The sequence below is a fragment of the Phocoena phocoena genome, chromosome 6 (assembly GCF_963924675.1).
Source record: "Phocoena phocoena chromosome 6, mPhoPho1.1, whole genome shotgun sequence".
NCBI classification, from domain to species: domain Eukaryota; kingdom Metazoa; phylum Chordata; class Mammalia; order Artiodactyla; family Phocoenidae; genus Phocoena; species Phocoena phocoena.
In genome coordinates this window covers 31,755,740-31,768,870 of record NC_089224.1, presented here as the reverse complement: position 1 = coordinate 31,768,870, position 13,131 = coordinate 31,755,740, and the positions used below count along the sequence as shown (strand labels likewise).

General features: G+C 32.5%; 1 protein-coding gene across 3 annotated transcripts in view; it reads right to left on the bottom strand.

Moving 5' to 3' along the window:
* AGTPBP1 (ATP/GTP binding carboxypeptidase 1) overlaps positions 1–13,131 on the bottom strand; it is a 175,169-nt gene that overhangs the window by 55,802 nt on the left and 106,236 nt on the right. For all 3 annotated transcript variants that reach the window (XM_065879503.1, XM_065879501.1, XM_065879502.1), the window contains 3 exons: positions 9,810–9,893; positions 8,598–8,684; positions 8,364–8,512 (listed from right to left, as the gene is read on the bottom strand). In XM_065879503.1, coding sequence (XP_065735575.1) covers positions 8,364–8,512; positions 8,598–8,684; positions 9,810–9,893 — 320 coding nt within the window. The remainder of the gene's footprint in view (positions 1–8,363; positions 8,513–8,597; positions 8,685–9,809; positions 9,894–13,131) is intronic.

The following is a 13,131-nucleotide window of genomic DNA, read 5'->3' as shown; positions in this document are numbered from 1 at the left end:
AACAGATGTAAAATATATATGGTATCGAAAATGGTAATTGTGAGGAGAGAAGAGTACAAATACATGGTTGTTACAATGCATTTGAAATTAAGAGATCAACAACCTAAAATAATCATGTATATAAATATAGATTGCTACATATAAACCTCATGGTAACAACAAAACAAAAATCTATAATAGATACAGACACAAAAGAAAAAGGAATCCAAACATAACACTAGAGATAGTCATCAAATCATAGGGGAAGAGAACAAAAAAAAAAAGAAACAAAAAAGACCTACAAAAACAACTCCAAAACAATTAACACAGTGGCAGTAAGTACATAAGTATCAATAATTACTTTAAATATAAATAGAATAAATGCTCTAATCAAAAGACAGAGAGCAGCTGAATGGATGCAAAAACAAGACCTGTAATATATGCTGTCTACAAGAGAATCACTTCATATCCAAAGACACAAACAGATTGAAAGTGAGGGGATGGAAAAAGGTATTCCACACAAATGGAAATCAAAAGAAAGCCAGGGTAGCAATACCTGTATGAGACAAAATAGATTTTAAAACAAAGACTGTGACGAGAGACAAAGAAGGATATCATATAATGATCAGGGGATCAATCCAAGAAGAAAATATAACAATTACAAATATATATGCACCCAACATGGGAGCACCTAAACACAAAGAGCAAATATTAACAGACATAAAGGGAGAAATCAACTATAACACAATGTTAGTAGTGGACATTAACACCCACTTACATCAATGGACAGATCATCCAGACAGAAAATCAATAAGGTAACACTGCCCTTAAATGACACATTAGAGCAGATGGACTTAATAGATATATACATAGAACACTCTGTCCAAAAGCAGCAGATAACACACTCTTTTCAAGTGCATATGGAACGTTCTACAGGATAGATCACATGCTAGGCCACAAAACAGGCCTCAGTAAATTTAAGAAAATTAAAATAATATCAAGCATCTTTTTTGACCACAATGCCATGAGACTACAAAAAAAAAAAAAAAAAACCTACCAAAAGCACAAACACATGGAGGCTAAACAATATGCTCCTAAACAACCAATGGATCACTGAAGAAAAAAAAAACTTGGAGACAAATGAAAACAAAAACACAATAAATCCAAAATCTATACAATGCAACAAAAGCAGTTCTAAGAGGGAATTTTAAAGCAATACAGCTTACCTAAGGAAACAAGAAAAATCTCAAATAAACAACCTAACTTTAAATCAAAAAAAAAAACACCTAACCTTACACCTAAAGGAAAAAGAACAAACAAAACCCAAAATTAGTAGAAGGAAAGAAATCATAAAGATCAAGAATTAATAAAATAGAGACTAAAAAAAACAACAGAAAATATCAGTGAAACTAAAAGCTGGTTCTTTGAAAAAATAAACAAAATTGATAAACTTTTGGCCAGACTCATAGAGAAAAAAAGAGGGCCCAAATCAATAAAAATCAGAAATAAAAAGGGAGAATTTATAAGCAACACCACAGAAATAAAAAGAATCATAAGAGATATGCCAGTAAAATGTACAAACTAAAAGAAATGGACAAATTCCTAGAAATGTACAATCCCCCAAGATTGGACCAAGAAGGAATAGAAAACATAAACAGAGCAATTACCCATAATGTAAATGAATCAGTAATTTAAAAACTCCCAAAAAACAGAAGTCCTGGACCAGATAGCTTCACAGATGAATTCCACCAAACATTTAGAGAAGAGCTAACACCTATCCTTCTCAAACTATTCTAAAAAGTTGCTAAGGAATACTTCTGAAATCATTCTATGAGGCTAGCATCACCCTGACACCAAAATCAGACAAAGAGATCACAAAAAAAAAGAAAATTACAAGCTAATATCACTGATGAACATAGACTCAATAATCCTCAACAAAATATTAGCAAACAAAACAACAATATGTTAAAAGGAGACCATATACCATTATCAAATGGGATTTATTGCAGGGATGCAAGGATGGTTCAATATCCACAAATCGATCAATGTGACACACCACATTGACAAATTGAAGAATAAAAACAATATGATCATCTCAAAAGATGCAGAAAAAGCTTTTGACAAATTTCAACATCCACTTATGATAAAATCTCTACAGGAAGTGGGTACAGAGGGAACATACCTCAACATAATAAAGGCCATATATTATTAGCCCACCGCTAACATCATACTCAATGATGAAAAGCTGAAAGCATTTCCTCTAAGATCAGAAACAAGACAAGGATGCCCACTCTCCTCACTTTTATTCAATATAGTATTAGAAGTCCTAGCCACAGCTTTCAGATAACAAAGAGTAATAAAAGGAATCCAAATTGGAAAACAGAAAGTAAAACTGTCATTGTTTGCAAATGACATGACATTATATAGAAAATCCTAAAGACGCCACCAAAAAACCACTAGCACTCTTCAATGAATTCAGTAAAGTTGCAGGATTCAAAATTAATATATAGAAGTCTGTTGCATTTCTATACACTAACAACGAACTATCAGAAAGAGAAATTAAGGAAACAATTCCATGTACCAATGCATCAAAAAAGAATAAAATACCTAGGAATAAACCTACCTAAGGAGGTAAAAGACCTGTACTCAAAAAACAAAAGGACACTGATGAAACTGAAGAAGACACAGATGGAGAGACACATCATGTTCATGGATTGGAAGAATCAGTATTGTTAAAATAACCATACTACCCAAGGCAATCTACAGATTTAATGCAATCCTTATCAAAATACCAATGGCATTGTTCACAGAACCAGGACAAATAAATTTAAAATTTGTATGGAAACATAAAAGACCCTGAATAGCCAAAACAATCTTGAAAGAGAAGAACAAGCTGGAGGTACCATGCTCCCTGACTTCACACTACACTACAAAGCTTCAGTAATCAAAACAGTGTGGTACTGGCACAAACATGGATACACAGATCAATGGAACAGACCGGGAGCTCCGAAATAAGCATGCAGCCCAATGTTCATATTATTTACAATAGCCAAGATATGGAAGCAACCTAACTGCCCATGAACAGATGAATGGATAAAGAAGATGTGGTGTACGTACACACACACACACACACACACACACACACACACACACACACACACACAAATGGAATACTACTCAGCCATAAAAAAGAATAAAATTTGCCATTTACAACAACATGGGTGGACTAGGAGGGTATTATGCTCAGTGAAATAAGCCAGACAGAGAAAGACAAATACTGTATTTTATCATGTATATGTGGAATATAAAAAATAAAACAAACTAGTGAACATAAAAAGAAACAGAATCACAGATATTGTGAACAAACAAACTAGGTTACAGTGGGGAGAGGGGGGGTGGGAGGGGCAAGATAGGGGAGGGGATTAAGAGGTACAAAGTACTATGTATAAAACAATTGAGCATCAAGGATATTGTAAAATACAGGGAACAGAGCCAATATTTTTAATAACTATAAATGGATTATAATTTATAAAAATTTTGAATCACTATGCTGTACACCTAAAATTAATATTGTAAATCAACTATACCTCAATTAAAAAAAAACCCTAAATGCTTGATCATCAGACAAAAATAAACGTAAATAAATTTAAGCAAATAAACTAGAAGTTAGAAAGAGAAAAAATATCAACCTGCAGGGAGGACAAGGGAGAAATTAATAAATTTAAAAAAAAACTTTTAAAGGAAATAATGAATAAAACGAAGACACAGGTTTTTAAAATAGTAAAATAAAACAAATTACGTTTTACGCACACACACACAAAAAGGAAAGCAAACAAGGGGACATGCAAGTACCCATACTACAGATATAGCATACAACTCTCTGCTAGTGAATTCTGAAAATCTAAATGTCACCTGTGTAAGAAAACATAAATCATCAAGACCGCCTCAGTAAAAAATAGAAAACTAGACTATATGGAGTCACATAAAACTGAAGAAGTTATCCAGATGCTCCCTCTCCCCCCGCAAAAAGGGGCACAGAATCAGACTACTTTAGAGGTGCATTATTTCCAAGTTTCATGAAAACATATAAATGCTATTTAAACTGCTCCAGAACACTGGGTAGGGAAATAAAAGCTGTTAATTTAAGTGTTCAATGCTAGCATTAGCCTGCTTCCAAAACTATAAAAAGATAGTCCTCCAGTCAGGAAATTGTCTTGTCTAACTTATGACCAATGATGTAAAAACCTTTAAACAAAATACTAACAAATGCAAAGTATTTGTATTAAAGATTAACTCACAGGGCAAAACAGACTAATTTCTGAAACCCAAGGATGGTTTACTATTAGAAACATTATTAAATAATTACAACACAGCACATTAACAGCTCACAGCATTATATGGTCACACTGATAAATGCAAAAAGTGAAATAAAACATTTCTAATTTTAAAAATTCGGTAAAAATAGCAATTCTTTAGTATAAGAAAGAATATGTATCCCAAAACAAGCTGACATACATAACATAAATACTAGCAGGATTTCCCTGGAGGTCCAGCAGGTTAAGACTTCACGCTCCCAATGCAGGAGGTGCAGGTGCGATCCCTGGTCGGGGAACTAAGATCCCGCATGCCACAGGGCACCTCCACAAAAAAAAAAAATACACACACACACACACACACAAACAGCACTCACATTAAATTCAAAATCAAACAAGGATGCCCAAAGTCTCCTTTTAGTTTAAACAATCTCAAAGTTCCAGCCAAGCAATGAAACATATATGATATAACTAGGGATAAGGAGAAATTCTAGGGACCTACCAAGAAAATTCAAAATATCAACTGAGAAACTATGAGAACTAATAAGAAACTAAGGAGTCTGATTTTCAAGTAAACATATAAAAATCCTTAGCTTTCTTAATTATAAATAATAACAAGCTTGAAAATAGGGAGAAGTACTCTTTCACAACAGAAAAAAGAAATACATAAAATACTTAAGAATGAAGGTATACTTAAGAAATATATGGAACTTACAAAAAGAAAACTAAAAAATTTAGGTGAGAACATAAAAAACTTGAGTAAACAAATACACCATGTTCGTAAGTGGCAAGATCGAATACAATATAAGAAATCCAATTTCTCCCACATTATAAGTTTAATGCAATGGAAATTTGGGGCACTTGATAAAATTACTCAGAATGATATTCAGAATAAACTCTTCAGGAAAAATGAAGTTAGAAAAAGTTGTTAAACTGTTTCTGAAAAAGACTACAGGATGTTAAACTATATTATAAATTCAAAATAATTTTAAAAACAAAATGGTTCTAGAACAACAATGATGTTACACAAGACTGAAAGGTCAGAATAATTAAAATCAAGTGGTGCTAGAGCAACACACAGCCCCCAAACAAATGCTGGTATATTGTGAAGGCCACAGCTTGCGAGAGTTGTGGTGTTTCAAACCAAAAGGGATACACAGTATGACTAACAGGTCAGAAAAATTCCACCCAAACTCAGAAAGTCAGAAATTATGAATAAGCAATAGTGTGATACCTTAAACCAGTTTCTAATCTGTTTTTTTCTAAACTGACCGTTTTCTGTAACAATTATAATAGGGCAACAATGTACAATGTCTTCTGAGTGATGTTCCCAATCCTGTTTTTACTAGTGGGTCAGGAATACAGTTGCAAATGAGTTACAAATGTCAACGTCTGACAACTCAATGAATTCATCAACAACAGTTTAAAACTCTTTTGAGAAAGAATTAGTTCAGCTAAAGCTGCTTAACTACAAACGATAGGATTATGTTAGATCCCAATTCACAGAATATACCAAAATAAATCCTGCATGGATGAAGTTAAATATAAACACTAAAATCATACTATCAAATGCACTTCAAAGAAGCTGAACTAATTCAACACTCCCACCAACACTGTAAGGACCCATTTTCCCTAGTCTTCACCAACATAAGTTCATTTCCTTTGAGAAATTCTACTTGGAGGAATTTATGGCAAAGCAATAATCAGAAACATACACACAAAAAAATAATTAAGGATATCTATTGCAACACAGCTCCTAATTTTGAAATGTTGAAGAAGACAAATTCTCGTCAATCTGTTATCATTTAAATAATTATTGTACATTACTCAACAGAATACTACACAAACATTAGTAATGATGTTGCTGAAAATATGTAATGGCACAGGGAAATGTTTTTACAATATGTTGTGTAGTTTAAAAATATAGTTTACAAATGAGTTTTCATGTTGTGATCCTAAATCTATAAAAGGGTAAAATTTAATTTTAAAATTATGTGAATGTGAATAAGTTTAAGGATGGCTAACAAAATGCTAAACAGTGGGTTTTTTCCTTCTCTTTCCTTCTTAGAGATTCTTCTCTAAAGTGTATTTCCTTTACCAAATTCCCTAATTTGGACAGTGGATCCCATAAGATCCACTGTTCCTAATCAGAAAAAAAAAAAAAAAAAAACACATTTACAGCTGGCAGACAAAGAAATTCCACTTCTGTGAATGTGTAACTAAATTATTATACACACAAATATTTAGTACAATGTTTATCTCAGTAGTATTTAAAATAGAAAATAATTAGAAACAACTTAAATTGTAATAGGTCCACTAAACATTGTAATCATTTCATGATATAAGTCAAACCATAATGCTGTACACTTTAAAGTTATACAGTGCTGTAGGGTCGGTTATATCTCAATAAAACTGGAAGGAAAATAAAACAAGTCCAACAAAAGAATGTTTGGATAAATGAGTTACAGAACTTCCATAGGATGTCCATTAAACTCTGCTTCAGATGGATATTTAATAACCAGAAAAATACTGACAATATAAATATAATGGTTAGTTAAAATACACACTATGAAACTGCATAGGTTGTGAGCATTATTTTTTTAAATAAATACATAACTGTATGTATGGAAAAATCACATACTGCATTATTTTAAAAGCTGGAAAGAAACAACAAACATTAAAATATGTTTCTCGGGCTTCCCTGGTGGCACAGTGGTTAAGAATCCGCCTGCCAACGCAGGGGACATGGGTTCCAGCCCTGATCCAGGAAGATCTCACATGCCTCAGAGCAACTAAGCCTGTGTGTCACAACTATTGAGCCTGCACTCTAGAGCCCACACAATAAGAAGCCCGTGCACCACAACGAAGAGTAGCCCCTGCTCACTGCAACAAGACCCAACGCAGCCATAAATAAATAAATAAAATTTATAAAAAATAAACAAATAAAATAAGTTTCTCTGGATGATGTACTGTTGATGGTTTTAATTTTCTTAACAACACTGTGTTTTCCAAATTCTCCACAAAGTGGGTTTGGAAAGGATGATATACATACAAAAATACCCAAAGGGCTGGAGAAACTTAAAAACTAAAGCAGCCATCTGTCTCACTGTTTTGATTTAGTTTTACAGAATTTTATTCATTTTAAATTTAAAATGACACTAAAGGAAAAAATTATCACACAGAAGTATAGTTTTTTTTTAATAGAGAAGCAGCGCTCCAAAATGTGTGCTTTTAAGTGTAAAAATTAAAATATTTTAATGAAGCTTAAAGTAGTAAGTACTATTTTATAAAAGTGAATAAATAAATACAGTTAGCAAAAATGCCATCTACCTATAGCACTGGTATTTGAAACACTGGCTTTGGTATTCCAGTACAGCTATGTAAGATGTAACCATGAGAGGAAATCTGGTGACGAGAACATGGAACCTTTCTGCAACTTCTATAATACTTTAACTTTTTAGGAATCTATTCAAAATAAACAGTTAAAAAGAGACTGCTTTATGTAATTCTCTTCTGGATGAACAGACTTTATTAAAAACTTGATTTTAAGCAGCATACATAATAAATCTTTATAGCTGTATTCAATTTGGATGAAATCAACCTCACTTATTACATTTGTTTGTTCGTTTTGTTTTGTTTTGTTTTGTTTTTTGCGGTACGCGGACCTCTCACTGCTGTGGCCACTCCTGTTGCAGAGCACAGGCTCCGGACGCGCAGGCTCAGCGGCCATGGCTCACAGGCCCAGCCACTCCGTGGCATGTGGGATCTTCCCAGACTGGGGCACAAACCCGTGTCCCCTGCATCAGCAGGCAGACTCTCAACCACTGCGCCACCAGGGGAGCCCCACTTATTACATTTTAAAGGGCTTGCTTTTATAAGGGTAACTCTTTTCACCAACAAAGCAAAGCTTAGTTTGTCAAATCTTGCATAAATATCTGAATTTTGAAAACTAGAAAAAACAAAAGAACACTGAAACTTTTAAAAAACATTAGTAATTTTTTAAAAACTTCTATCCTACAGTTACAATGCCTGCATGCCCTCTAAATTGGGAAAGAAAACTTTCTGTCTTACCATAATTAAATTGACTGTTGGACTTTTCACAGTTAATGATGTTGAACCTATAAGCAATGCTTGGTCGCATTCCACTGACTTCAAAGTAAAACCACTGATGATAATGATTACTATTTATATCTGAGTTCAGAATAAGGTCATATTCATTTCTGAAAACAGAAAATAAACAAATTTGATGAAAATTAGGAAAATAATCTGTGCACATACAACATGGGAAAAATTTTAATGACTTACTTTCTAATTTGAATTACTTTGCGCAGATTCCCAGATTCAAATTTGGAGTTAAACTTCAAAATATCTCCTTCTTCTGGAGTGGTATAACTAAATGAAATTTTAAAGTAAGAATAATAAAATACATTGCATTTAAACAACTGAGCAAAAAATAAAACTACACTACAGATTAAAAATACACCATTATTAAAAAAAAAAATACACCATTATTGCTGCCTCACCCTCCTCATTATTTTTAAACCAAAGAACAAAACCAACACAAGCAAAATACAAACTTTGGCTAATATTTATAGACAAAAAAATTATAATTACGAGTAGAGATTTGTTCCCACATTTATAGTCAGTGTTAATCACGAAAATTTTAGAAATAACTAAGAAGTTATGAATAAGATAGATTTGTTTTTCATTTTTGAGAATATTATTTCAAACTCAGTCATTAGCTCTGACATAACTTTACCCTAACTCTCTAACAAAAATCTTTTTAAAATGTTTTATTTCTTCCAAATGAGACTACTGAAATATGAAACTTCCCCAAAATATTAGAATGTTGAGGGAGAGGGAAAACCCACGTGCAGGCTGATTAAATTTCTTATTTGATAAATAGTAGTCACCTTCATCATTTTTCATTTTCACTTATTTACTTATATTTAAACCATAAAATACAATGGTACCAGTGATAATCCTAAATTGGAAGTGATGTTAAAACATCAAGAATCACAAACAAATGGCTTCAAAGGTCAGGCAAGTAACTTAAAGGACTGAAGCAGACTGTAAGCAGTAAGAGACAAAAGAGAGAAGTGGGGACTGTGGAGAGGTAGGAAGCATATGTTGCTTCTAAAGGGGATGGTAATTTGTTGTCCTAAGGAAATGAAGGCTCAGTATTACAGGACAAAATTGCAGCATTCATGTGGTATCTCCACTCTCTTAAGTGGAGGTAATTTCAGTTTTTAAAAACAAAGCATCAGTTTGTGACCTTTCCCTTATTAAACCCATTAAAAGCCCACCTAAGATCAAATAAAAGCTTGCGATATATTCAATTTAAGTAAATAAACATGATTTACATTACCATTACATCTCTGCTAGAAGATCAAAACGTAGTGAGGGTTAACTAGGTGGAAGTTAACTATATTTTTTTGTCTTTTAAAAGAACACTGAAATTTTACAGTAGGAATAAAACCAATAAAAGTAAAACAAACAAACAAAAAGCATACTTACTTTGGGTTATCTAAGTCATATACCACTCGATCTATTATATCACTCTGATATATTAGCCTCTCAATATCTTGGGCAATTTTTGTCCTGAAATCATAAAAAAGAAGTTTGACCAAAATTCATTATTATCTCCCAAGTAAGTTTTGGATTAAAAAGTATAAAATGATAAAAATATTTCTTAAAATAAAAATGATCACTCCTCTACATATTCTGTGTACCAAAAAAAAATCAATTTATAACAAGACAAAAAACAGTATTTTAAAAGTCTGAGTTACAGAAAATAACTAGCTACAAGTCCAATAGTTTTTGAAAAAAAAATCCTGAATGTCTATTATGTTTTTCTACATAGAAATTCTTAATCTAGCAGTTACGCAGTTAAGCATAATTTATTAATTTTTATTTTACAAAAAATAACTCATTATTCACAAAGCAGTATATCAAGAAATAAACCCAGTATCAAAGGATTGTGATATAAATCCTTGATTTAGAGTCAATGTTGTAACTTTCAAAAGTCAAATTCTTTCTAAAGAAACAAACTTTTAAAAAGCTATTAATTATAATAATAACAAATCCAAATTTTATATCAACCAGATCCCCAACAATGAAAGAGATGGCACTTAGGTACATACCATACCAAAAAATACAAGTGTTCAAGTATGGTGAATGACTAAATACATCCATTTGTCAAAATAATTTATTAAATCTTAAGGTTGATATCTACCACAAATGTGCAAACACTTAATACATACAAAAGTTTGGGGCTTAACTTAAGGAAAATGGTATTAAAAGGCTGATAATAATAGCTCAGTTCTACAGCAATGTTCTGTAATGTAAAACAAGGTAAAAAAGCTCGACACCTACAGGGCCAGCAGGTGATGTACCTGAGGAGACCTGTGGAAAACTGGGGAACGCAGGCTCTGTCTAACAACAACTGAATGTTGCCAGGTAGGAAAAAGAGGTTAAGGATGTCATACCAATTTTCCGAGAAACAGCAGAAACTTGGATCTTTATGTGGGATCTCTCAAATGTTAAATGTTGGCATTCAGTTAAAAAACAAAGACCTCTGCAAGTGAAGCTAAAATCACGAGCAAGTTGAATATGGCCTACCGGCCACTGGTTTTCAACCTCTGACACTGCATTTTAGGAGATATAACTCCCCATTTATATTAAATTTAGATTAGACCTAAAACTAATACCTGAGGGAAACCTTGCCCTGCCCTCAGACCTCATTAATAAAGAGGACAATTAGCCTTTTATTCTTTCATAAAAGATATCAATCCTTTGTTACTTTACCTCAGCTGCCTATTAAAATATATGGCTCTCTAGTCAAAACAAAACAATAAATATTTTCTAGGTACCCTTGGGGACTATAACCTCAAACTTATTGACATTCATCATCAAAGGCTTGGCTCAGAAGAAAAGAATTTGTGTAAGGCAGTCTGAAACATTTGCAGCCCATTCAGTCTAGTAAATACTCAAAAGTTCACATGATATGTGGCCAACACCAAAATTGTACTTTTGTTAGGTTTCAACCAATACAGAACAACATTATGAGAAACAATTTAGTACACCTCATTGCTATATTTACTCAACCATCAGGATATTATGGGATATGTTGTTCATTACATAAGTATTCTCTGAGGACCCGTAGAAGATATTCTTCATGAGTATGGTATAACCACATATATATGATCACTATGTATGAATGCCTAACAGGACAGGCTCATGACGTAGACCAGGCTGACTCTTGGCTCTGTCATTTGCTAGCAGTGTTACCTTGGATAAGTTCCTCAAGAATCCTAAGTTTCAGCATAGTCTTCCATAAAACAGGAGAAATAATAGCAATTTCCTCATAGAGCTGTTATACCATTAAATGGCATGATTTATAAGCATATACACACTGCATACAAAGTGCTTTTTACTTATTTCTGTGTCTGGCCCATAAAAACCACCCGATATAAAAGTTTTCTGCTAGTGTTGCTCCTACTAATACTTCTATTATCTCCATCCCAGAAGTACATGAACCATTCTAAACGTGATATAAAGAAATCCAAGGTTTTGCTTTCCTTATTTTGCTTTTGCCACAATTCCTTCACCTACGTTTTTAATTTTAAATTTCTCAACAGGTAATATATTGACCTGGTACAAAAATCAAATATTACATAAAAGTATAAAATGAAGACTCTCACTTTCAACACAACCCACACTGTTCATTTATCCAGTTAACTACTTTTATTACTTTCCTTCCACAAGCACCTTATTTTATTTAATAATACATCTTGTAGCTCTTTCTATCAGTGTACAGAGATCTTTTTTTGTTTTTTAATCATTGCAAAGTGTTCATTGAATGGATATACCATAATTTATTTAACTAGTCTCTGATCGATGGGCATTTGAGTTGCTTCCAATCTCAAAACAATGCTACAATGAAAAACTTTGAACGTAGATGTGCAAATTACATGTGTATATGTACATATATATCGTATATATATATATATATATATATATATATATATATCATAAATTTTCAGATGTGGGATTAACATGTCAAAGGAATTTAATTTTGATAGACTCTGTCAGACTGCCCTCCACAAGAGGTATTGTCAATTGAAAATCCCACTATCAATGTATGTGAGAGCCTGTTTCTCCACAGCCTCATCAATAGAATATATTGTCAAGCTTCCACATTTTAGCCAATTTTTGATATGTGGGAAATGATATCTCAGTACATTTTAATTTGCATGGTGGGACGGGGGGAGGGAGGTCCACGAGGGAGGGGATATATATGTACATAGAGCTGATTCACTTTGTTGTACAGCAGAAACTAACATAACATTGTAAAGCAATTATACTCCAGTTTAAAAAAAAAAATGTCTCTTACTTTGAAAAATGCTGAACATATTTCTGAGGTTAAGAGTCACCACGTTTCTTTGCCATTTTTTTCATTTTATTTTGCTGAAAGTATTTTTGTAAAATACCTTAAATGCTTTTTTAAAACAAGGTAATGAATTATATTTTATAATAAAATATCTATTCTTATAAAATACAGCTAGGCAATTTTTCTAAAACATACAGAAAAACAATGTGAAGAAAATCAAAATGCTAATTTTATGTAATATGAATACAAGGAAAATACACCAAAAAATGCTAAGCACACTTTAAACTCAGATGCTTCATTTTAATTTTTGATCCAACTTAAACCAAAAATATGGATTTCAAGTAATCATCATTATGTATTTACAATAATTTTTTTTTAAATGTCAGTGCATTATCCACATTGAGATATGAATCTTATAATGGATTTTTCCCCTTCCAAATGAGGTGA